Source organism: Emys orbicularis, chromosome 1 (assembly GCF_028017835.1).
Source record: "Emys orbicularis isolate rEmyOrb1 chromosome 1, rEmyOrb1.hap1, whole genome shotgun sequence".
In the NCBI taxonomy this organism is placed as follows: domain Eukaryota; kingdom Metazoa; phylum Chordata; order Testudines; family Emydidae; genus Emys; species Emys orbicularis.
The window spans coordinates 189,317,479-189,344,751 of record NC_088683.1 but is presented as its reverse complement, the minus strand read 5'-3'; the positions used below and the strand labels follow the sequence as shown (position 1 = coordinate 189,344,751).

General features: G+C 41.1%; 2 protein-coding genes across 2 annotated transcripts in view; both read right to left on the bottom strand.

Moving 5' to 3' along the window:
- Positions 1-7,145, bottom strand: part of LOC135877745 (multidrug resistance-associated protein 1-like) — a 54,151-nt gene extending 47,006 nt beyond the window's left edge. The window contains exons 1-2 of the mRNA XM_065403301.1: positions 7,080-7,145; positions 2,850-2,911 (exon numbers count right to left, since the gene is read on the bottom strand). Of these exons, the coding sequence (XP_065259373.1) occupies positions 2,850-2,911; positions 7,080-7,145 (128 nt within the window). The remainder of the gene's footprint in view (positions 1-2,849; positions 2,912-7,079) is intronic.
- Positions 7,146-15,183: 8,038 nt separating this feature from the next.
- Positions 15,184-25,914, bottom strand: RBM11 (RNA binding motif protein 11). The gene is made up of 5 exons (XM_065423203.1): positions 25,813-25,914; positions 21,630-21,792; positions 19,754-19,832; positions 17,671-17,764; positions 15,184-15,776 (listed from the first exon to the last, which is right to left on the bottom strand). The coding sequence occupies exons 1-5, from the start codon at positions 25,912-25,914 to the stop codon at positions 15,444-15,446; spliced, it is 771 nt and encodes a 256-aa protein (XP_065279275.1). The 3' UTR covers positions 15,184-15,443.
- Positions 25,915-27,273: the final 1,359 nt, after the last annotated feature.

Here is a 27,273-nt window from a genome sequence, read left to right as displayed (position 1 = left end):
CTGAACGCCCCTGCTTCTGGATTTCAGATAACCCCCCAACCTCTCCAAGCTCATCATCAAAAGCAAGTTCCCTACAGACCAGGACACACCAACTCAAAGCAGCACCAGACCTTGCCTGAACAGCAGATGCAAAACCTGCAGACATATCTCCACTGCTACAGTGATCAACATCCCCAAGAATACACCTTTCAAGCTCCAGGGATTCTATACATGCCTATCACAATATGTAGCGTACCTCATCCAGTGCACTAAATGCCCCAAGAAAAACTATGTGGATGAAACCAGACAATCACTATGCCCTCAAATGAACTCTCAGAGGAAAATGATAAAAGACAAAAACATCCCATCACCTCTGGGTGAACACTTTTCACAAAGCAATATCTGACCTCTCAGTTCTCATCCTTAAAGGAAAGCTCCACAACACTTTCAAAAGACAAGCCTGGGAGCTTAAATTCATTACTCTGCTGGAGATGAAAAATCATGGACTGATCAGAAACACTGGATTTATGGCTTATTACGGGATGGCCAAACTGTGGCTCACGAGCTGCATGCGGCTCTTTTACAGTTAAAGTGCGGCTTGCGGAGCCCTCCACACCCCCATCCCATTTTCCACCTACCAGGCCCGGGAAGGGAGGGTGGGGGAAGCTCTGGACCTCTGCCTTGCAGCGGGGTGGTGGGGTAGGGGCTTTTGCCTAGTGAGGAGAGGGGACTTGGGGCTTCAGCCTCACAGGGCACACCTGCCGGGGCTCGGGGCTTCAGCAGGAGCAGGGGTGGAGAGGGGGCTCCAGCTTGCCCAGCCTGTCCCTGGCAGCTGGGGTGGCAGCCTGTCCCTGGCAGCTGGGGTGGCAGGGGGCTGCCCCCCACCCAGGCCCTGCTGCCAGGGACAGGGGCCGAGTGAGCCGGAGCCCCCCGTACCTACCAGCATGTTCGGCCCCTGTCCCTGGCAGCTGAGCCAGGGCAGGGTGCAGGCTGCCACTGCCTCCCAGCCAGGCTCTCTCAGGCAGAAGTGGCTCCGTCCCACTCCCCACCTGGCTGCCAGGGAGAGCAGCCAAACGTGCTGGGGGGGACGTGTGGGGAGAGAAGGACAGAGCCTCCCCCCACAGGTAACATGGGGGGAGGGGGAGCATGGCAGCCCCGGACTGGGCGCAGGGCGGGGGGATCAATGGGGAGAGGAGACATGTGGGGCGGTCACGTGTCCTCCTCTTTAGATTGTGCTCTACCAGTATGGGGAGGCACGAGTCATCTATGCCCACCTTGTCTCTCTAATATCCTGGGACTGAGAAGGCTGCAACTTCACTTTACTGGAGAGTAATACAAGATTTATTTAAAACGTTATCTAATAAGACAACATTTTAAATAAATCTTTTAGGGCTCTCCAATAAGGACACTTAGAGTTTAAATTTCAACAAATTGTGAGGAATTATTTTACAGAAATCCTAAGGAGCTCCATCAAGGAGATTATAGCATATATGCGTGTACATAGAGCACACGGGTAAGCTTTTCCATCACCAAGTTTTGCAGAGACAGACAAGAAAATCAAAACCTTAAACAAAATTTGGATCTTTCTATTTTTGAAGAAAGTTGGGAACTTAATATTCATAAGTCTATGTCTGTGATAAAAGTGAGGAGTTATAAATTTTATGCAAATTGTGCGAGAACTGAAAACTTTAACTTGCAACATTACTGTATTCAAGACCATGGATTAAATCCTGGGTCCACTGAAATCAATGACAAAACTCCCATTAACTTTAATGGAGTTAGGTTTTCACCATATAATGTGAAAGTTTGAAATTAGGCTAAGCAAAAAGAATCAGATATAACTTAGAGAATTTTTTCACTTCAAGGTCCCAGAAACAAAGGCAAGGTTTTCATCTCGAGGCCAAAAGACCAAAACATCAAGACACTTGATCACGGCCTTGGATAGACCAAGAGACTACCTACACTTGATCTTAGCTCATAGAGAGCCGAGAAGCGATAAAGAATAAGAATAAAGTTTAAGAATATTACAATAGTAATGTAGAACAAAGCAAAAAGCAGCTGTTACTTGTAAACTGACTTTAATAATATTATTAATATTCCTCTCTCTCAGGACTATAGGCTTACACTATACACTTACATGCCTTACTGTTTATTTTGACTGACAGTATTTCCAAACGAAGCACATGATGTAGAAGAAGTGCTAATAATGAGTAATAGTCAGGAGACAAAACATGTGAAGTTGCTTGAAATATCCCACTGAATGTTAAATGACAGTAGTCAGCCCAACCTGAAGTAGCTGAGCTTTCAGTTCATATGAAGGTATGCTATACCTAAGGAGGAGATGGTTCTTTTAATTACTTGTTTAGAATGACACATGATTGGAGAGAAGAAGAGAACAAACATTAAAGAAGAATACACAGGAAATTAGTCATATAACTGATTAACAGGGTTACTTGGCTAATTCTCTGTAGGTCACACTAAAACATTTACTCTTGTAATTGTATTGCCACACACAACACTGGGAAACATACATGTCTATTTTCTAATGAAGGGGATCTTGTGAATAGCTCCCACTGACTTAGAGCACTTCATAATTGTTAATTAAAGTGCTAAACATTATCTGTTTGTTACTAGTAAGAATCAGGCAACCTAAAACATTAGTATGTGCCTAGAACTACAGGACTAGTACAGTAGAAAGTAATTGTTAAGAAGTGACTTATAGTAATTGTAAACTCTGGCTTTAGAACACTGTTTTAATAGCACTCTCATTCTGGATTAAAATGCCAGGCTGCATAAATGGATGGAATGCATGTATGACTTGTGCCTAAATCAACTGAGCATAAGCACTAATAAATAACTTAAATTCTCACCTGCTGTACCAGGAATATGTTATCTTACTGAAGAAGGAAGCATTTGCTTCAGGACTGCATTTCTATTAATAAAAATAAACCAAACACAATTCATGTTATTTGAAGGGCAAAGGGAAATGAATCTGTACTTCACATTTTTTCTTAGAAACTTAGGCATTAAGAGATCCATTCTCCCCTGGATCAATGTTAATGTGAGTTAAATTTATAGATCTCAGATAATAAACTCCAAGTTCAGTACACAAAGTTGTAACTAAAGATAAATTTGCTTCATAGTTAATATTCCAGTGACATAACCTATATTTTCTAAGTAAAACAAAAAAACTAGACCTGAATACTAGAATTTATTGCTATGATTATCTGTTCATCATGATCAAGTGCCACACCTATTTCTCCTTCTCTCTTTAACATAGAAGACACATGGAATGAGAGAGAGGTTTAAGGCTACTTGATTCAATGGGCACAACTCATCTCCAGTGGAAAGTGGATGTAAAATTCCACCACCATTTTACATTGATCTGGTAGTGGTTTTTTACCCACTTTGCACTGATGTAAACAACTACAGCAACAGTGAATCAGGCCTAACATAAGCAAAGCTACCTTAAAATGTTTAAAACTAAAAATTGTTGCCTTACTATTTGGCCAACTGAACTATCAGGGAAAAATAAATTGTTCACACTTAAAGATGGCTCTTAACACAGGCCTGCCTTTAGTCATGAGGAATACAATACAATGCATTCTATTGCTCAGATTTTCAAATCTGCCAAAAAATTTGGATGCCTTGTTCATTGATTTCTAATTGGAATTGCACTTCCAGATCTCTGAGGTGGCTTTTAAAAACCCATTTTGCAAGGACATCACATGACCAGTACTCTAAATAACCCACTATGTATTCACAAAAATCTCTGTTGTTCTTTCAAGCAACACCAAATAACCAATGATAATCCAAGAAACAGACTAATTAAAGATGTCCTTTTTAAAAAATATCTTCCCATATGTAATTCTCAAATAAAGAAACTCACCCTCCATAAATTGTTAATATCTGTAAAGGTTAATTAGTATTGCTGGATTATACATATTGTACATTTATCATTCAAGTGCATGATACAAATCTGAAGTAATCAGCCTCTCTTTTACTATTGGTCCAGTCATGCTCCCATTTCTATATGTAGCAAAACTGTAATGGACCTTAACAGGAGATGCATAGGACTCCACAAGAAAACACTTCAAAGGAAGACCCACTGAGCCAAACTCTGAACTGATATTCATCCCTTGCCTTCCCATTAATTCAAAGGATGTATGTCAGGACAAGTTTGCAGCACTGTCTCACACCAGTCACTAACATTTTCACTTTCTGACACTGACCCTATTTAAAAGCATTAACCTGAAATCTAATCGAGTTAAAAGTACTTTTAGATATTACACCTGTTCCAGAGTTCCCCTGCCAATCTTTGTGCTTTTATAAACACATTTTCCTATTTTTGTATTTTTCACCCTTCACTGTATTAAAGCCTCAAAACAATGGGAATCACTATTTTTTCAGTTATAATAATATTAGGTGTTACTTTTACTACTAGTTAATAAAAACATCTGATTTTTGTTGTTCAGTTTTATTACACAGCATTACCATCTTGTTACATAGACTGGTTTCCCATTCCTAGCTCATGGAGGTGCTCTTCAATGAGCCAAGTGATATGGTGACTGAGCAACAAGATACCCTTTAAGCCCTATGAGTTGTTTTTAATTTTTCAAATTAGGGAATTTTTCCAATTTGGGGAGTGAGGAAGGGGAAACGGAGAGAATTATCTGAAGTGAAGGCACTTTCTGATGATGATGTTGAGGATTAAGGAAATGTTTCTTTGCTAACTTTTTTTAATTTGTAGTACACACAGACCCTTAATGGGGTTGACTGAGTCTCCAAAGTTGCAGTCCAATCAAGAAAATCATTGCTCAATTAAAAATTTCTAAAAATATTTTATCCAGAGGCAACAGCACTTTTTACTAAGGATAGAGGACATATTTTGAGTGCAGATATTACCATAACACTAATGATTCAGTGTTATCATCAAGGTAGATTGATTTAAATCACAGATTTTAATCATAATTTAAATAATCAAGAAAGAAATCTTCATTTAAATAACCGATTTTAATCTTGTTTTGCATTTGTATTTTTTAGTTATTTTCCTAAAGAAAGTTGATTCTCACTGATTGGTAACCATTAAAACATGTTGATTTGCAACTAAATATAGCCTTCACACTAAATTTGGAGCTTCTTTTTGTTAACCAGGACACATTATATCTATACACATTTATTTGAGCAATTATATAATTTAATTTATTTTTATTTAGATTCTTAAATATTACATTTATTATTTGATAAACTGGTGAGTGATGCTTTTTTTTTTTTTACTAGATGATGTTTAATTTTTTTTCATATGTGATTTGTGTCAAGCTGGAAATTCCAATTTAATCATAAATGCAAAAAACCACCATTTAAAATGTTTCAATTGTTAAATAAAATTACTGGCACCTTAAATGGGCTGGATAAATAAGAAAAAAGTTTATCAAAACATGCTTGTCATTTAAAACTAAATGACTTCTTAAACAATCAAACATAGTAGAATCTGTAGTCAGGATTTTAGAACCAGTAGATCTCATCCTCATACACCTAGTTTTTATTCAAAGACTGGAAGAGGAAAACAAGTCTTGCATTTTCAACTCCCAGCTGGTTTCTTAACTTTTTAAGTGAACTAGTCATTGAACTTAACAGGTTGAATAAAGTGAAATAAGGAAAATATACTTTGCCCCTGAAAAAAAGCTACTGATGTCAAAAGCTGGTTAGCTTTACAAACTCTGGTTGCAGGTGTTTCTCCAGTGACTTACACCATGCCAGTGGTTTGATTTTCTTTACAATTTGGCAGCCCACAGGTACTGCTTTTTTTTTTATTTAATTTAAATTATTTTGAAGTATTATAATATGTTTTAGGACATAACATATGTATTAATTTCACACCTGTCTCTCACTTTGATCCAAACTACAGCCTGCAAATCCTTTTACATGTGTACCACTCAGGCCCTGATACTGTAATTCTAATTTAAGAGTGTAAACTGTTTTTTTTTTTTTTCCATATTAAAGTATCACCTCAGGTCCCATTGTGTTAAGCACTGTTCAAACATGTAGAAGGCTTACAATTATACAGACAACACAGAAAAGGGATGAGAAGGGAAAGCGAAGCACAGAAATGACGCATCCTCTTGTTGATTTCCTCTCACTCTGAAATCAGTTTACATTCTGTTCATGGAATTTTACTTATTCTAATACTAGCCTAAGGGAGACACAAAAGAGACTGTAAAGGGGAGGAAAGAAAATGCACAGGACAGAGAGAATCCTAAAAAGATAAAAAGAGTGATAGGAGGAAAGATTTACCAAAGTGGAGGAAGCAAGAAGAGCAAGGTTCCTAGCATGTTTTTTTTTAGGGGGCAGGGGTGTACACCGGGGAGGAATGTTACAAGGCCTCCCAAAGAAAGGTGATGTGAGAGTCACTTGGAGTTATCAGAGTGAAGGGAGCAAGAAGTGCAAGGTACCTCGGATAAACAACTGCCAGAAGAAAGGGGATGTGAGACTGACTCACTTGGACCTGACACAGTCCTAACCCCTATTTCCAAGCCGGTATACTTACCTAATGCCACATTTTAAAGAGCCCTCAGAAGATAGTTCCTATCCCGCAATCACCTTCCTCCTCCCCCATCCTTTTAACTCTTGATTAGGACCTTTTTTCTTCCGCGCACTCCCCCTCCCCAGTTTTGTCTCCTATAACGACCAGGTTTCCATTTAAAAAATGGGACCATGAAGCCTGAGATCCTGCCTCCAGCAGTGATTGCATGTAACTGCTCCGAGGAAACCGCTCGAACAAGCCCCACCAAGCCAGCCATTAGGTGACTTTAGCCTGGGACATGCTCAGACCTGGTGCAGGTAGTGGGAGGGGCGGGTCTGTGCACTGTACAGCTTCCTGGTAAGCGAACGGAGGGGGAACAGCACAGACCAGACGGCCCTAGCACAAGCTAGCCTCCGTGACCGCTACCTGCCGCCAGGCCCCATCCCTGCCCTGCCGGGCTGCACGGGGAGAGCGGGGCTCAGTCTCCAGCCGGGCTCTCCATGAAACCTCCCACCCAGTAGCGCCCCCGCCCCGGGTGCGCCCGGGACCCCTCCCTAGCCCAGCGGGGCCGGGTTACCTTCTGGCTGAGCGGAGGGAGGAGCTCGTAGGAGCCGCCCCCTCCCCCGCGCAGAGCGGCCAGCATGATCCCAGCGCGCCCCGCAGCCGCTCGGGGTGTCCCTGGATGCGGGGCAGGGCGGCAGCAGCAGCCGCCAGCGCGTGGCTGAGTCACAGCCAAGGGGCGCCCGGTGCCGGAGGCAGCTCGGGGAGCCTGGGAGGAGCTGGCCCGCAGGCACCACCCACCTCCGCGTCTTGGCCCCAGCCCAGGCGCAAAGCCGTCGCCGCAATCTGCCCGCAAGCGACGGAAAGGTCGGGTCACGGGGGCGGAAAGCAATCCCCGCCTGATCCTGTGTCCCCGGAGCTTAGAGACTGAGCCCAGAGCCCCTTGGAGGGAATGGGAGCGCTGGGCATTAGCAGCGGGTGCCCCTGCCTGGAGCCGCGTGCTGGCTGACTGCAGGAGGAGAGCACAGGCAGGGTTTAGGGCAGGGGTAGGCAACCTATGGCACGGGTGCCAAAGGCGGCATGCAAGCTGATTTTCAGTGGCACTCCCACTGCCCAGGTCCTGGCCACAGGTCCAAGGGGCTCTGCATTTTAATTTAATTTTAAATGAAGCTTCTTAAACATTTTAAAAACCTTATTTACTTTACATACAACAATAGTTTAGTTATATATTATAGACGTATAGAAAGAGACCTTCTAAAAACATTAAAATGTATTACTGGCAGCAAAACCTTAAATTAGAGTGAATAAATGAAGACTCGGCACACCACTTCTGAAAGGTTGCCGACCCCTGGTTTAGGGTCTAACACCCTCCCTTGAGGCTTTTAGAGGTAGCTGTCCGGCTTGAACAGCAGGGCTCTCCAGTTGTGTTGAAGAGAAGGGTTTTTTATTGGACACTGTGGGACACAACTTGCCCTACTCATGTACATTCAGACTGCTGTTGTGAATGTAAGGGGACTGTTGCCCCCTTACTAACATTCAGTGGGGGTGTTTTGGTTGGCTAGCTCCCAGCACTAAAAGGGGAAGGGTCCATGGGAAATCAGGACCCTGAGACTGACAGTCCCCAGGAACAATGGGGAGAGGCCAATGCTCCAGGTCAGCCTGAATGACAGGGCGGGCAGGTGTGGAGTCAGGAGGCGGGGGGTCCCGTCCTCCTTGTGAGCTGGAATTGCCTGGATCAGACAGAGTAGGGTGAAGCTAAGGAGAGAACAGGGGCCCAAGCTAAACTGCTGGGAGCAGAGCTATAGCAACCAGAGCCAGAGGGGCTAGAGAAGCAGCCCAGGGAACTGGAGGCAGAGCAGCAGCAGCTGTGCCGAGGCAGAGTGAAGCAGGCCGGAGCCGGGTATGGTGAGCAGCTGGGAAGAGCGACGGGGACCCTGGGCAGTGGGCCCAGCACAGGGAGACGCCTCAGCCAAGAGGCTCTGCAGGCCAGACTTGGAGGGGGATTGTAACCCTGACAGGGCGGGGGCGACGCTGGGAAGAAGGGTCCTGCCACCTAGAGCCTGAGAGCATGTGGCCACCACCAGAGCAAGTGTCCAACCCGCAGCATCTCTGTAGTACAGCCAGAGCCTGAGAAGGAGGCCTGGGACCTACAAGAAACAGACTGTGAACTGCCCTGACATTCCAGAGACACTGTTTGTTATAAGAACAGGAGTACTTGTGGCACCTTAGAGACTAACAAATTTATTAGAGCATAAGCTTTCGTGGGCTACAACCCACTTCTTCGGATGCATATATATATATGTATGCATCCGAAGAAGTGGGTTGTAGCCCACAAAAGCTTATGCTCTAATAAATTTGTTAGTCTCTAAGGTGCCACAAGTACTCCTGTTCTTTTTGCGGATACAGACTAACACGGCTGCTACTCTGAAAACTGTTTGTTATGTTCCCTGCCACAGAGCGGGATGATGTGTTTCCTTTAACCTTTCCCATTTTTCCTTATTCCTTTTTAAACTAATTGTTAATTAAATAAACTGTATTGCTTTAAATCATATGTAATGATCAGTGGGTCAGGAAAGCATCCAGTGCAGAGAGAGTACCCCGCAGTGGGGACACCCTAGCCCCTGCCCTAGGTGACCACAGCAAGGTTGGGGGTCGAGCCCTCCAGGAATCCTGGACCCAGCCTTGTTGGGGTTACGAGGACTCTGCCAGGCAGGAGAGTGCAAGGGGAGGCCTCAAGGCAGGGAGGCCTCTGGGTAAAGGAAGTGGGAACGATGACTCAGATCCTTCCGCTAGCCCATTTCACCGGAGTAGTGCAGAAGCCAGGAAAGTTCCCCACAATAGTGGGACCATTCCCCCGCTTACACAAAGATCATTTTCCTAGCCTCTCACTTTGATCATGTCACCCCTCTCTTTGAATCTCTCCACTGGCTCCCTCTTTTTTATCACATCAAACATAAGCTGCTTGTCTTCACTTTCAAGGCCTTCATGGCCTATCCCCACCCTACCTATCATCTTTCATGCTGGCAGTCAGGGAGGGATGTGACTTGTTTTGGATGTGTGTACTTGTATTTGGGCACTTTAAGCCAGACTGATTACCATCCACTTTTGTATATGACACACAAACAAGACATGTATGCCAAAGCCGTTACCAGCTGTATCCACCCCAGGTTTACTTGATGAGTGATCTGTATTAGTGGGTGATTAGTAGCAAATGACAAGCTCTTTACCAATGGCATTTTGACCGATTGCCACTTACCACAGCAAAGTGGAAGCACCATCCATGATGCTGGCAGATGACACTGAAACCTCAGGGCTCTAGTGTTAATATGAGTGCTATCTGATATTGTTAGATCTATGGAATCCACTCAGCACATAGGTAGTCATATTACATTTAGACATGAATTTGCTTATGGAGATGATAATAATGTTAACACTCACATTACTCAACCTTCCAAAGCCCAAATGAGGAAAGACATGTGATAAAGACCCAATTGAAGAGAGACAAAAACTATTTATGCAAGAAACTTAAAACAATGGATTGTTTTAATGTAAGTAACTTCCTATAATCCCAGTTTCATGACACCAAATTTGTGTGGAAAACAGGTATGTTTAGGACTAAACTGAGTGATGTCCCTCAAAATGAGATGTTTGACATATATTTCCACTACTTAGAAGGAACTCTTAACTTGAGCTGTTTTTCTGCAAATGTCTTCACATTCTTCAGACGGTATTGTACAGTGCACTGTGATTCTGTTTGACACTCACTTTTTACCTAAACGTGCCCCCTTTTGGGACACAAATGTTTGGGTATGCAGGCCCACCAAACTAGACATATGATAAAAATATCATCACATACTGTTTTGCATGCAAATCTTGTTCCCAAACAAACATTTTGTGTCTTTTCATGAGACTGGCTGTCTCCGCAGGCATGATTTGATGTGTGATTTTTATATTGAAGTCCTTTATTAAAATGCCTAGCAGCTATATTTAGCCAGCTTTGTACAAGAGAAGAGAATATTAGAAGTAAAACTGAGGGGAGCAGAGTGGCAATTGGAGATGTTATCTCAGGACATACAGCAAAAGGTTCCAAAAACATACCACTTCATGGTATCAAATAAAAGCAGCTAAAGAAAATAAACAACTGTTTATATGAAATTAAATTACAAACACAGTTCCCGTGATAAAAAAAAAATACATTTAAATGAATCTTCTTTAGGTGCATGATATTTTATGGTATTGACATTTTTACAAATACAAATCACTTATGTTGGTAAATTTCCTTCATTTTAGCACTGTACTCTTAGGGTGAGACTCTCTGCTCCATCTCTAAGTTTTGGTCAAATTAACTACTTATTAAGTGGAAGGCACTGTTTTAGATATGTCACTAGGTAGCTTCAATTTAAATATTAAGTGTGGGATTTTCACAAACACTTGGTGTTTGCCTAACTCTGCTCCTGTTTGAAGTCAATGGTAAAGCTCCCCTGACTTCCATGCAAGCAGAATTAGGACAGCACTGAGAACTTTTGATAATTACACCCTAAACCTTTTGGAAAAGGTTTTAACTTCCTTTACCCATAACCCAAACACACTTTTTCACTTGTTCTTCCCACGTCTTGATTCGTACAGTTCCTTGTTAGTTCGTTATCATTTGAATGCAAAGGAAGTTAGATGTAGTAACAAAACCAGGATTTCACTTACTGTTATAGTTCCCGTGATCGTAACTTTTCCTGTACAGTAATGGAATTTTTGCATACGTTCATGAAGCATCATATCTTAGCATTACTCTGTGGAGTATCAATATTGTATTTTCCCATCTCCTGTTTCATTCACTACTTCTTTTGAGGCCCCATGTCCCCTTATGTTTTGAATTTGAACTGCAGGGATACATTTTTGCTCAAGGCCTGATAGCTAATGATAGAAGTCAAATGTGTAAGGTGTAGGACCCAATGCAGCCTAATTAAGGAAAATAAGTCTAATGGCCGACAACTTGTCTTCAGGACTACCATATCTGAATTGTTTATTGCAAGACTTCTGAGAGAGCAGATGTGGCTTGTGCTTGAGATAGCCTGGCCAGGAAATAGCATGGAGAGAAAAGAAGACTAGAGCAAAATAATAACGTAGTGGTAAAAACAATACAGGAGGCCCTAATGTTTAATTTTCAGAGAATGAAAACTGACCAGTATAGCTTCAGGTAAATGAACAAATATTTGTTCATCAAGACAGTCTTTTAGAACCCACTTTTTTCCCACTAGTTATTAATGAGGTCTTCATTGGGCTAAAACATACAGAAGAGTTTTAATAATGACTAATGCCTCTCTAAGTCCAAGCCGCTTGAATAAATCTCTTTTATGTCTTAATTTCTATATTGTCTTGTCACAAAGTTGCCAGCTGAGAAAGAACATTTCCATTGGTTTCTTCCCATTTGTTTCTTCGTTTTATACGGTTTTGTGGTGATCTAGTTTAGTGGTTTAGGTTTCAATCCATTAATTTATTTTGCCTTACATATGCACACTATGTTCTTTCACCTCAATTGAGATAGTAGAAATGCCATAGTGAAGGTTGCACTGATATTTATAACTAATCCCTTTGTTATATATGGGAGAAAAATGTGTATCAGCACCAAATTTACTACTATCTAATTGTAGGGTAAAGATTGCATTTTCCAGAAAGCCTGAAAAAAGTCTGTTTAACAATTAAAGAGCTAAAAAGACTTTTTGAAATTAGATTTGCAGTCAAAACTTTTCTTCATACACTGCTAGCTCATGTGGCTGTGTTGTAACATAAATCTAGGCATATGTTCAAACTAGACTAAATTATATATAGTCATATATAAACTCCACAAAAATAAGTATTAGCATTATTCATAACTGTTTTTATTTATACCAAGGGAACCTAAGAGAGAGCGAGCGAGCTTTTTTTTGTAAAAACAGCCTGCTTTGAGGACAGATAATGAAGTGCTGAAGCATGAGTACTTCACTGCCTATGTTGGCTTCAGTTGCCAAGAATGCTTTCCTAGGCCCTACTAACCTTTTAAGGTTCACCAGGAGACATAAGGTTGGTCAGAGTGGGGATGCTCTCTAGCTGACCATAGCAGGTACACCATCCAGAGGAAGTGGCAGTCTACTAGAACTACAGTTTCTGCTTCCTAGGAAAGTTATGGTGAAAGTCTGCCGCTCTCTCTGTCCACTTCCATGTCCTCAATAGTAGACAGGGTCAGGGAGAGAGGAAGACTTATACCATGGAATTTCCTAGAAAGCAAAATGTATAGTTATGCTAAAGAGATGCTTTCTCTGGCTGGCAAACTTACCAGCCCTGCTCCATGTCTTGCCCTACTCCAGCTCCAAGCTCTGCCCTTAATCCCCTGCATGTTCCCCTATCTCATTGGATCTCCCTTTAGACCCATCCCTCCATGCCCACCCACTCTCCTGTCCCATTCCACTTTTAAAAGTTTGAAAATGTAAAGATTTATGGGCCTGATTCTCAGTTACACTAAGACTTATCCCACCCTGACACTGCAGAAAGACCAAAGTGGGTATAAGTTACATTTACACTCACTTTAAGGTCCATTAACATTCCCACAGTTATGTAAACAGGTCTTAGTATAAATGAAAATCAGGCCCCTATACCTATAAATATGCACAGATGATTCATGTTTCCTTAACTAGTGATTTCCTAGATTTTTAGTAATTGTGTTGATGAAAAAAATAATTGAGTAAATTTAAATGTAAAGCAAGGCAATTTTGGGAGTAGGAACTCTTCCAGTCTATGAATTATGACTCACAAGACAGAACTGTTTAATCTTAAGTAATGTTAACTCCACTTAACCAAGATAGGTGAAGTTATACTTTGTACACAGTGTTTTGTGCTGGGCGCAATGTTTTCCTTATGTGTATACTAAATAAGATGTTATGGAAATTTTGTGCTTTACAACACATATAATGCACTGACTCAAACAGTATTCAGAATTCTTTTCCCTATTTCATTGATTCTAACCTGAATGCAGGTTGTGTAGCATACACAGTTCAGCGACCCAGAAAAGTCGTATTAATTTTCCATTGGGTCTATCTTGTCTGGCAGAAGCATACCTTGTAGTTCTAGTTAAATGGACATTGGCAGGTTACAGGTAGCATCCTTAAAAAACAAGTTTACTTACCAGTGATATATGATAAAATAGAAATATTTACAACTCTCAATTTTCTCTTAATCTATGCTGTTTACTCTTTCCATCTCATTCAATTTGGATACTAGAAATAATCAATTCTAATCAATTTGCATTAATAAAATGTGGCACTATTTGCCTCACAAACAATCCAAAGTGATATTTACATCTAAACGAACTGGGTCAATTTAAAAAAGGAGAAGATAATATTTTTATTACTATTAGTTTTTTTAACAGTCTACATTGAGTCTAAACTTTTTGTAATAGAAAATTTTCAAAACGAAGTCATCCTTTCTACTCAATAGGATTATAGTAGTATTTCTGTTGCCCTTTTCTTGCACAAAACCACAGCACTGTACATTTCTGTTTGTTACTGTAATGAGTTATACTTTGTTGCAAATAATATTATAAGCAAGGCAGTGAAAAATAGGAAACATAATTATTTCTTCTTGCGTTATTTTGATTTTTCACAGTTTTGTAACAGTGATTTTTTTCCTTTGTTAGATAGTGGAATAGTTGTCTTCTTTTCATACAATTGCTGTAGTAATTCACTTGAGTCTTGCTGTTGGGTTACAAATTAGCATTCCAGTAAAAAATTACTTGCACAGGCAATAACAACACTTAGGTGACCTTTTGACCCACTGTTCACAAAGCTTGCATTCCTGATTTTAAAGCAAGCAAATAATATACTGAAAGATAAATTTATGGAAGGGTGACATCCTTTTTGTGGGTGCCAATCACACCCACAAAATGTGCATATAATCTTAATTATTAGTACATATGAGTAACCGTGGGCACAAATCACTTAGCTACAAGTAAAATGACTCAGATTTGCACCCCAAATTATTTCGCAAGTCAAAACTGTACCAATAACTATGGAAGGCCAGCTCTTAGCCCAGCTGAAAATATACCCTTGGGTAAGAAAATTAAATCAAAGCAGACTCTGACACCTGAAAAATTTTGTTGCAGTTTTTGATACCTTAGTCCAGGGGTCGGCAACGTTCGGCACGCGGCTCGCCAGGGTAAGCACCCTGGCGGGCCGGGCCAGTTTTATTTACCTGCTGACGCGGCAGGTTCGGCCGATCGCGGCCCCCACTGGCCGCGGTTCGCCGTCCCGGGCCAATGGGGGCGGCGAGAAGCCGCGGCCAGCACATCGCTCGCCCGCGCCGCTTCCCGCCGCCCCCATTGGCCCGGGACAGCGAACCGCGGCCAGTGGGGGCCGCGATCGGCCGAACCTGCCGCGTCAGCAGGTAAATAAAACTGGCCCGGCCCGCCAGGGTGCTTACCCTGGCAAGCCGCATGCCGAACGTTGCCGACCCCTGCCTTAGTCCAAAACAAAGCTATGATATGAAATCTTGAATCTTTAATACTGCTCAGCTTGAACAATTCTTTTAAAGCTACCCTACAGGGTTCTTACTCCAACACACATCTGTAATACTTTTGAATGACTAAAGTTGAAAACTTCATGTATTAGTGGACTAATAGTTGTCATTGCTTCATGAAAAAATAAGGGAAACAAAAGTGCTTTTGTCCTTTATTAGGAAAAGTTCAACTTTTACAATACTTTTCCTATACCTTTTTTAGAAGGATTTCTTCCTCCAAATATGATAAGATTAACTGCAATGTCAGGATACTTTATACATATTACATTTCAAAAATAATAGTCATGAATCTTGTGAGTCCATTTTAGTAAAGTGCAAAAATGAGAGAGATGCTCACTCTCAAATAAAAAGAACAAATAAAAGCGCAATTAAAAAAAACTGTGAACTCAGTCACACAGTATTAGTGCCTTTTTTTCTTGATCTTACACTTACGGTATTTTTGGCCATGTTCTCTTTGTTTTTTTCTGTCATTTTCCATGCTACTGTCACTATCACTAGTTTGCTGCTCTCTTTTTCTTTTACAAGCATTTTCATTAGCCAGATATGATTCACAGTCGCTCAGTTGTGGAGGAACCCACTCAAAAGAGCTTTGCCCAGCTTTAAAATCCTCAACAGGATTCATATAGGGTGGCATGGGAAAAACTGAAGATGGTGGTGGAGTCATCTGATAGTAAGGAAGCTGCTGTTCCATTGGACTGTAAACAGCATACTGCTGTGTTAAAAAATGGCTCATCTGAAAAAACAAAAACTCAGTTATCAGGGCTGTCAAACAACTAAAAAAATCACAATTAATTGAGAGATTAAAAAATATCACAGTTTTAACTGCACTGTTAAACAATAGAATACCAATTTAAATTTATTATAAAGATTTTGGATATTTTTCTACATTTTCAAATATATTTATTTCAATTACTACACAGAATATGAAGTATACAGTGTTCATGTTATATTATTTTTATTACAAATATTTGCACTGTAAAAAAGGTTTAAAAAGACCATGCTTTGACTTGTAGATTGCAGTAAGAGGCATACTAATGTTTAGCATATCTGGCACGTAAATACCTTGCAACACTGGCTACAACAATGCCATGTGAATGCCTGGTCTCACTTTTAGGTGACATTGTAAATAAGAAGCAGGCAGCATTATCTCCCATAAATGTAAACAAACTTGTTTCTCTTAGCGATAGGCTGAACAAGAAGTAGGACTGAATGGACTTGTAGGCTCTAAAGTTTTACCTTATTTTGATTTTGAGTGCAGTTATGTAAAACAAATTCTACATTTGTAAGTTGCACTTTCATGATAAAGAGATTACACTATAGTACTTGTATGAGGTGAAATGAAAAATACAATTTCTTTTGTTTCTTTCTTCCAGTGCAAATTTTGTAATCAAAAATAATAATATAAAGTGAGCACCATACCCTTTGTAGTCTGTGTTGTAATTGAAATCAATATATTTGAAAATGTAGAAAAATATCCAAAAATATTTATAATAAATTTAAATTGGTATTCTATTGTTTAACAGTATGATTAAAACTGTGATTAATCGCGCCTATTTTTTAATCTAGTTAATTTGTTTTGTGTTAATCGCTTAAGTTAACTGCGATAAATTGATAGTCCTACATATTAGACTAAGTTCCAACAAGACAAAGCTTAATTTTGCATGCACCACTGCATCTATAATGAAAATGTTAGCACCATTTTACAACTATAAGTTATTACCTTATATAACGCTTTTCCATCTTCAAAGAGCTACAAAAATATTAAGTAATTCTATACCTTTGTAGGATACTTTAATATCTCCATTTTACAGACAGGAAAATTAAAGCAAATGTTAGACTCAATGCGTCAGATTCTCTACTCTAGATAAGCAGGAACAGGGATGGCAATACAAATTATAAATGTGTGTGTGTGCATGCATATGCTGGGGGAAAGGGCTTGGAGCAGAAAAGTGGTTTTATGTCATCTTTGTGCCTTCCCAAATTCTAACTTTGGCCTTTGACTAAGTTAGGGCATCTCAAGGTATCTCCAGTTTATGCCTGGGGCCGTTGTGGCAGCTGGACTGCAGTGATGTTTCAGCCACACTTTCCTAGCTATACTTTCAGCACACCTCCTGTCTCATCTAGAGAAGCACTATAAGTATTCCCTAGTTTAGCAGATCTACTGTCTTTAATATTGGCAGCCTAATTGGACCACAGGGCAACACAGAATCCAACCCACAATGTTTGCTGCCTAAAGTTGAGCACTAAAATCCATATCCAGGCACCAAAATAAGCAACCTTATTTTTCAGAAGAATGGGGCTCCCTCAATTTGAGGGAGCCAATGTCAGAGTAGGATTAAAATTTTGGACTGGTAGCCAGACACTCAAATTCTGATCAGCTTCCATATTAATGTGTTACACAAGCACCATGTCAGAAAACAAAATATCCGATTTTTATACTCCCTGGTATGCTAAGAATTTGTAACTACTATACAGATATACCTCCGTTATTTGGACATGGTGACTAGGAATTCAGATAATATACTCTTTAATACATTAATTCTGTTGTCTTTCATTTCACACAAGTCATTTTGCTTTAATGGAAGGAACAACTATTAACCAGATTTGTAACATTTATGCAAACTTACCATCTTTTGAAAGACTGAATATTCCTGAGGTAAACTATTGTTCATTGGAAAAGGAGTAATGGGAAATGGAGGACTGCCATAAGGCTCTTGATTCCTGTGAAAACAAGCATAAATACGTGAAGTTGTCTCTTGTCAGATTCCCTTTTTAAAAAAAATCAATTATTTGAATTTTGGGATATCACATGCAGCTGACTGGATGGATGATATGTTAAAAGCTGAATGAACTTCTGTTTTAAGAGCTGAAGCTCCATGACAAAATTGTGTCAACTAAAGGAACTAGAAGAGAGGATTCAGCAAAGGCCTGTTCCCGAAGGCCTGTTCCCAAAGTCAACTGAAGTCCATGGAAAGACTTACATAGACTCTAAATGACATTGTATCAAGCCCTGAGAGCTTAATTTCCCTTAATAGTTCTGCCAGAGTTTTAAACAAAAGTGTTGAAGATCTAGGCTGGTTTTCAGAGGTAAGCTCCATTATGATGATTTATGTTTTTGTATTCTTATGTCATTTGTACATGCATACAAACTTGATGGAGTTTTAAAATTATTTCCATTATCACTGACTGTTTTTTTCTAAAAAATGTGGTTCTAGAGGTTTTTTTGTGGGAAAAAAATGCTCTGAAATAATTTTACAACATTTATACTTTCTTCTGGCAGAAACGAGGCATGTAAAATTCATTCTGTCTGGTCATTTTGGATTGACATAGTATCCATTCTAATCACCCAAATGTTTAAAATAATAGGATCCAGGCCCAACCACACTGGTCTAAAAACCAAGCTTGCTGACCTGTGACTAGGCAGAGGTAACATGGTCCCCAACAGCTTGACCAGCTAGCAGGGATGGAGTCAAAATACACTACAACTGTTTGTATATGTGGTATGTACACACTGATCTCAGATTCTAGTATGGGTTACAACTTTTAAAATAAAAGATGTTTCACACCAAAAGACCTCCACCCCCAATATAATACAGTAGAACCTCAGAGTTAACAAACACCTCGGAATGGAGGCTGTTTGTAATTTTGAAATGTTCGTAACTCAGAACAAAACATTATGGTTGTTCTTTCAAAAGTTTACAACTGAACATTGACTTAATACAGCTTTGAAACTTTACTATGGAGAAGAAAAATGGTGCTTTCCCTTTTTTTTAGTAGTTTACATTTAACACTGTACTGTACTTTTTTTTTTGGGGGGGGGGGGGTTTGTCTCCGCTGCTGCCTGATTGTGTACTTTCGGTTCCAAATGAGGTGTGTGGTTGACTGGTCATTTCATAACTCTGGTATTCGTAACTCTGAGGTTCTACTGTAGAACCATTAGGGCAGAGGGACAGCTCAGTGGTTTGAGCATTGGCCTGCTAAACCCAGGATTGTGAGCTCAATCCTTGAGGGGCCACTTAGGGATCTGGGGCAAAATCAGTACTTGGTCCTGCTAGTGAAGGCAGGGGGCTGGACTCCATGACCCTTTGGGGGGAGGGATAGCTCAGTGGTTTGAGCATTGGCCTGCTAAACCCAGGGTTGTGAGCTCAATCCTTGAGGGGGCCATTTAGGGATTTGGGGCAAAAATCTGTCTGGGGATTGGTCCTGCTTTGAGCAGGGGGTTGGACTAGATGACCTCCTGAGGTCCCTTCCAACCCTGATATTCTATGATTCATCCGGGTTTGGCACATAATCAGAGAGACTGAGAATTCCATGTACCATCAAACTCAGGCACAGCAACATAAACTGTATGTGTGGGGCCAAAAATAATAAACCATGACCATCATTTTACAGGGTGAAATTTACTATATTAGGCATTCGTTTCCTTGAAATACTTGTAAAAGGATCCTTGGTATTAAAGTGTCTCTTGCTTTACTTCTATAAAGGCCTAATGCTGTTTCCACGTACCACAATGTAAATAGGCTTGGGCCCGCAGTACTTTAAAAATACATGTGGGTTGTTTTTTTTGGTGAAAGCTATTTCAACTCCTTTTTCTCCTCACCCATCGATTGCATTATCCATTAGGCAGATTTCAATTAAGTGTTAAATTAAATTTAAAATAATGTAATATCTTGAACACCTTGCAATATTTTCACAAATGTTCTCCATTACCTATACGTTGGTGAATATATGTCAACCCAGTTCTCAAAACCTTGGCTAGGGCTGTTTAACTCTGGTGAGTGGGAACTCCCTGTAAACAAAATAAAAATGGTAACATTTATTCTGTTTTATATGAAGACTATTACCTTAACTTGTTAAAAATAAAGAAACTGTCCTAAATCAGTTGGGGGAGACACAAAGTTGTTGTATTTTTTTTATAGCAAAGCACTTGTAGATGTAAGACACCATTCTACAGCAGATTAAAATTCCAGAGCCTGATTGTGACCACATGAAAACATTTGCTGAACGTTCATGTGGCCCCACTTATTACAGTGGAGTTACTTCTGATTTAACAGTGGTGTAACTGAAAGCAGAACCTGGCCCACTTTGTTGTAGAAGGTATTTCCTTAACTCGTGGGAAAGTTTCAAAAGTGGCTAAGAGACTCAGGAGCCTAAGTCCCTTTTCAAAAGAGACGTAGACACTTAGAAGCCTAAATCTCATTGAAAGTCAATGGGACTTAAGCTCCTAAAACACTCAAGCACTTTTGGAAAATGTTACCCTATGCCAACAGAACAGACTAGAAATCCTATAGCTTATATTTAGTACACAACACAAATTATTACCATAGTATATTTACATAATCCCACAATGTTTAAATAACATTAAGGATTTGACTTAAAAGGACAGACTTTCAACAATTAAGAATCATTTTTTCTTCTCTTCACTTTTTGTAAATACTCTTAGTAGCTTGAAAATTAGATTTCTCTAACTCGTATTTCGCTTTCTTTTTGCCAATTGTTTATTTTCTCTTTCCTGTGCTCTTTCTGAGACTAAACAAATATTTTTGTTTAATTTACAGTCAACTTCACCACAGCTTTCAGAATAGTTTAACTGTAGTACTAAAGAGCCTGGACACTGTGCTCTTAAAGTGGACTGTGTTGGAAGTTTCTTTTTGGTGACTCACTCAGAAAATGACTCAGTGACAGATTTTGAGTTTTCTAGAAAGAAATATAGCATATGGAGGACATTCTCTGAGACAAATTTTCATGGATTGATTAATTTTGGAAGTAAACTGCTGGAAAGTGTTCATCTTAAAAAAGGTACAATCTGAAATGCCATTCTTAACTCATCATTGGGATAGTTCTCTGACTGAGACTCGAGGGACATGGAGACCAAATCCTGATCTCACTGAAGTCAATGGCAAACTTCATTGGGACCAATCCAAGTTTACCCATGCACCAATGAAAAAATATGGGAAGAGGGTAGGAAGGAGAAATCACACCTAGTACATCTAGTACAGTACTTCAGCACATTTTTGTTGTTGTTTAATCTGGCAGGCCATTACTGAGATATAAAGATAATTAATAATACATTATAATTGTATATCACATATATAAATGGTTATATTTTACTGTGATATTAAAGGAAAATTATCATTTTCTATTTTTGAAAGCACTTACCTATGTATCTCAGTGCATTCTCTCTTCAGATTATTAAATTTGACCATTTGAATGTCAAGTTTATTTTCTATCATTTATGACAGACTGACTTTCCATTCACAGTTAATTGTATCTGACAGAATTAAGTAATAAATGATTTTACTGTGTACAATACCTTTATATTTTAGATTCTGTATGAATAAATGGCTAGCAGAGACTGCATCTACATTAGCAAACTTTATCGCTGTAACACACCAATTTCTTCCTAAGAGAACAGATTGTGCTTTGTTCACTTGTGACCCACCTCTCAAAAAGACTACAGTAAATCAAGAATTTGCATGTCACACAGCTGCTAAATCCATTCTACAATGACAGAGCAGAGCCAGAATTTCACATTGAAGGAAAACTAAAGTTGCTAATTCAATAGTTTTGGAATTACTAAACCTACCAAATCGATACTGTACTTTAATTGGTCTTCCATATAAACGGATTCCATTCAGCAAAGCTATAGCATAAGGCACTGATTCTGTGTGCTTAAAGCAGACAAATCCAAAAGACTTGGGTTTTCCTTCTTTGTCCTTACATATGGTCACATTGGTTAATGGTCCAGCCTGCAAGAAACTTAAATTATTTTCTCATAAATCCTTAGTAGAGAATAGCTTTTCATTCTGTTTTGAATGTTTATTTCATTCATGAATATTTAGCAATGGTCAGACCTACACAAAATGCAAGCATGTGATATTTAAGATTCCCTACATCATTTTGACTATGCACGTCATTCTTTACTGACTGAATCCATATAGCTCCAGACCTGGGGCTCTTGCAAGTAAAGGTCAGCTGTGCATGTGTTTGAAGGTAACAAAACATCTAATTAATGTGTGGTTATCATTGGTCCTGATCACCCCACTCACACTTTCTCTCTTTATCTTTTTAAATTATACATTATTTGTGGCAGAAACTGTCTTATGTCTGAACACCAGCTAGCACAATCCTGATAGGAACCTTTGGGTGCTGCTAGTGCAATTCAAATAGTGAGTAATACCAGCTACATATAACGAGGTCTCCATCTATGTTGCAGCTTGCATAAGTTCAGGTAACAAGTAGCATTATTCAGTTTTGATCAGTTACTTAAAAAAAAACTGTGGTAGGAATAGCAAACTTGGGCAGGTAGTGCCACTGTTATCTGTAATTGAAACAATACAAAAAAACAACCAATCAGTTTTCACTCAAACATTGCCCACCTGTCATCACAAATATGTAACAAAGAAAAACAAGGGGCACTGACAACCATTAGGGATAAACTGTAGCTTATATTAAGCATTAGGCCCACATGTCTCCATAGAGAAGGGATCCATCTCTGTGCCACTTGAACCATTTCAGTACTGGGTAAGCATTTTTTAGAAGAACCAAGTTCAAAGTGATCATGCTTCAAGAAATGCTGATTCCTGAATTTCAAATAAGTAGTAGTTTTCATAATACAGCATCCAAGACAATCAGCCTTCAGTACAAAAGAGAAGAATGAACTAGTATTTTAGTCACTGAATCAGCATTTCCTCCTGAGATATGCTCCACTTCTAAAATGTTGATTTGGCAGAGTGAGAGGAAATAGGAAGAGGAGCCCTCCTACCACAGGCCAGGAATGCTTAAGAGTGGTCATACTATAGTTGGCTCATTTGTAGGGGGGACAAGTATGTCACCTCATTGCTGTCTTGGGTTGGTCAAACTGCTGTTCAGTTCACTAGGTGGGGTCATGAAGCAACTAACTAGATGTTCAAATTACTGTTGTACAGCTATTGGACTTTTGGTCTTAAATGAGTGGCTTACTTGTTGGAAGTACTGATGATGAAATGAAGTTTCAGGTAAGAGCCAAAAAACCCCTCAAAAATCATGTACTACTTTAGGCCAGGTAGCATTCTGTATGCTTGGCTTTTCAGCAATTGTAAACCTGCTCTTCCTGCACAAACTGCCAGAGGCTTATATTTTCAAGTATATGCACAGGCTAAATGGAGAACACTAGAGCACAAAGGAAAATAAAATCAATCTTAGGTTTTCTGTATTTCTACTTAATGTAATACTCAGCATTTTAGATGATCATTAGCAAAAAGCAAAATCAGAATTTGTCTGTCTAGGGAACTGATCCTTTTGATTCATGGTGCTGAGCTGACAGTCATGTTATCCACTCCATATTATCACACTGAAGACATTAAGAATCCTCATTAAGGACATTAGGGATTCTTGATTAATGTAATCTGATTGCAATGCACTGTTGCCAGCTATCTATGAATTGGGACTAGATTAAATACGATGACTGCACACACTTCTTCTGAAAATAAAGTTTAAAAATGATTTTTTTCAGAAAAAAATGGAGAATACAAAAGATGAAGGTAAATATGAAGGAACAAAAATAATGTACCATTTTTTTTTTCTAATTCTATTGCAGCAGAATGATGATCGAGATAGGCAGAAGATTCAGCCCAGGCTATCCTGTGCAGGGAGTCTTCAGAAAGGTGATCTTGCATCTTCAAACATCTTGAAGTATTTGTTTTTTAAAGGAAGGCACATTTCAAAGTAATGGCAACTCAGCCACCAACTTTTTCAACTCTGCTTTATTTTTTCCAGAGTTGTTCGAATCTTGAAGCAATTTTTTTTCCTAATCTGCAAGTTTCCTACAAGTATCCAGTCTGCTGCTCAGGATTTGTCTAATGCAGATTATCTGGTTCTTCAAGAACTAGGGTAACAAACCATGTGCTCTGATGATCAATCTTTTATACGTAGATCTTCCTGTTTATAAATAAAAAATAATTTTGTGCTGAGCAAAGTTACATAAATGAATAGTTATAAAAATGAAAAGAGAATAAATTTTATAACTGTTTTTTCTATTTAATGTGGTAAGAGAAAACACTATGATACAGGAAAACAGGTTTAGGAACTAAAGCCTTACGAGTGTTTTTGGACTATGAGGTGCTACCATACTGAATTCTACAGTCTCCATGAGAGAGGGGAGGAGGACAGCACAGCAGTGGAACACATCCAGCCACAATAAAAATAAGAGTAAAGGAGCATGTATGGGGGAAGAGAGAAGGAGAATAAGGAAGAAGAAAAGACCTGCTTGGACTCTTGAGGAGGTGTATGACGGAAGCTACGGCTAAATAGGTATACATTGTTAGCCAGGATCAGATGACCAGGGTAGCTCATACACAAGATTCATTTCTGGGTGAAGGATTTCATGTTGGGAGTGTCATCCTATTTTTATCCCACTGGGAGAGCATGATGGACTGTCTCACTAGGGATCATGAGTAGTACAACATGGTTTAAACGTAGGGAGCAACAACAGAATGGCTGCTAAGGGGAGATGAGATGGATGCTTTTTTTCACCTCTATCTCTGGAAAAAGCTAATTCAAGGATTATGAAGTGGCAGAGACAATAACAAAGGGTTGAACCTCCTAAAATAAGAAAAAGTCTAGGCTGTGATGCTTTTTTCTATAATTGGCCTCTGTTTATTGTCAGTGAGGGGAACCCTGATGCCAGTGAATTTTTGATGTGAACACTATACACATGCACACACATGTGCGTGCACTCACACACACAGATAGCACAGAAACTGATCCCTACCTCAACATTTAAAAGGTAACTGGCAGGGATTTAGTGCATTTGCATACACAAGCACCGAAAACATTTTAGAGAGAAAATTTAGGCAACATGTTTTTCACTGTGAATGGATCACATGCCTTTCCTCCCTGTACTAGTTCCTACAGACCGGGGTAGCCTAAGTATGTCCAAGGACCTAGAAGCAAGCAAAGGACTATTGTTACCAACTCCTACAAATTCAGTGTGTCTTGCTATAGTAGTTCTTCTTAATGCCCCAGTTTCTGAAGTCAGGTGATTACACGAGAATCTTAGCTTTCTCATAACTTTTTCTTGTTTTGTACCTTTCTAACCTTTTCTGGTACAGAGAAATGCTGGAAAACATGACCCAAATGATTCAAAACCCAGAAAGCAAATAAAAAAACAAAAAGTTTATTAAAGTCCCATGATTTGCGGGCCAGATTTACAATTTTTGAATGTTGGAGGCTGAGAATACCAGAATAGACAACGGGACAGAGTGGCCACCCTCCTCATGGACACGGGGCAGAGAGCTAAGGGAGCCAGCACCCTCAGCCCCAGCTTGGGGGCTAGAACAGGAGGACACGGACCCTGTATGGGGGGAGTGACTTCTTCAACCTGCTCCATTGGATGCAGGTGGGAGCCCTGCAACACCAGGCAACACAAGGGCAGCTCCTGTACTGACTGCAGCCCCCTCCTCTACACCCCCCCTCCAAGCCCCATCACAGAGACACCCCAACCTGCCCCACCCAGGGGCCCTTCCGTTCCACCAAGACCCCCTCACCCTCCCACCTGCCAGGGTAGGCCCCGCTCCTGGGCCAGGCCCCCACATTCCACCTGCCTCGCTCCTACCAGGCCCCGCCCCCACACTCCACAGACCACCTGCCTCATCCAGACTCCACCCCCGCCCCCAGGCCATGTCCCCGCATTCCACCTCTTTGACCACACCCCCTTCCCAGGCCCCGCCCCCATCTGCCCACTCATGCCACTTGCCCGCCCCTTGCCAGGCCACGCCCCCGGCCGGCACCTGCAGGAAGAGCTCGTAGAGAATCTCCTCCCGCACGCGGCTCTCCAGGTTCCCTACGAACAGGGTCCGGTCCGGCTCCCCCGCCCGCCCCGGTGCGGACATGGCGGCCCAGCAGGGCGTCAGTCAGTCAGCGCCAGCGCTCCATCAGCGCCGGCACGGGGCGGGGGGAAGAGAGAGTGAACACGCACGACCGTCCGTAAAGCACCGGCCACCCGCCTCAGCAGCGCGACAGGCAGGCGGGGTGCTTTACTGAGGTTGCTAGGAGACGAGTTCCGCGCCCTGTGGCATCCAGAAGGCTGCGTTTTCGGGCTCGGCGGCCCTAGCAACCCTCGTGCGGGCAGCGCGCGAGGGGGCGGAGCTTCGCTCTTTCCAACCCCGCCTCCTGATGGGGAGGGCGGGGAGACAATGGGAACGGGAACCACCGTCACAGCCTCTCTCCCCGCCCCGCCTCTAGGCCAACCGCCCCGCCCGCCAGTCGCACGTACAACGGCTCCCGGCCCCACCCAGCGCAGGGACGTCTGACGTCACCGGGCAGCCGCGGTAGCTGGGCGCCGAACGTGCAGCGCGGCCCGCGCTGGCGGTGACGGGCGCGGACAGACCCCGATCCGCCGGGGCGCTCAGCTCCTGTGCAAAGGCCCCGGCCCCGGAGTCTGACGCTGGGCAGGGCGCTCCCCGCCGCGCTGCGGTGCGCAGTCCCCGAGCAGCGCTAGGCTTATGCTGGAGTCGCCAGGAATTAAAGCTGATGTGGTGTGTTATATTCCAGGAATACATGCAACCCAAACCGGCAATCGTCTCTGGGCCACAGGCAGCCTGAGACCCCTCTCCTCTTCCTGCTGCAGAAGTGGTGGTACCTGTGGGGAAATCGCAGGCTTAGCTTCACTAGATGAAGCAAGTGGTGCCCAGGGACTTGTTACTTTTGAATACGTTTGTCATCAAGTTGCATTAGTTGTCTTTTACTTGGTGGCCTTGGTACTGCAGCCCTGTGTGAGCACCCCCTGAAAATGAAAAAATAAAGTCCGTTTGTGCTCCACTTGCCATCATGTGGCTCAACTAGATATTACAGTTGTTGTAACAGGGTCGGTAATTGCAGATATTGAGAGGAGCCCCATTCTTCCAGTCCATACCTGAAATCATATTAATGATCTCAGTCAGCAATATAATAACAAAGCATTATAATACAATTCTAAAGAAGAAAAGTGTTTGATTTGAGATTTCTATGTTTACAGGTCTATCTCATCTTACGCTGGGGTTACGTCCCGCGATCAGCACGTAAAGCGAAAACCGTGTATAGTCAAAAATTAAATTGAGTGTAATGGCGGGTGGAATTGCCCGCCCTACAGGAACAGTATTTAAATTGTTATTTTTCTCTTTTTTGTTTTGTTTTGTTTTTGCCGACCGCGTAAAGCTGAATTCGTGCATGTTAAATGCACATAAGATGCGACAGACCTGTAATTACATTTG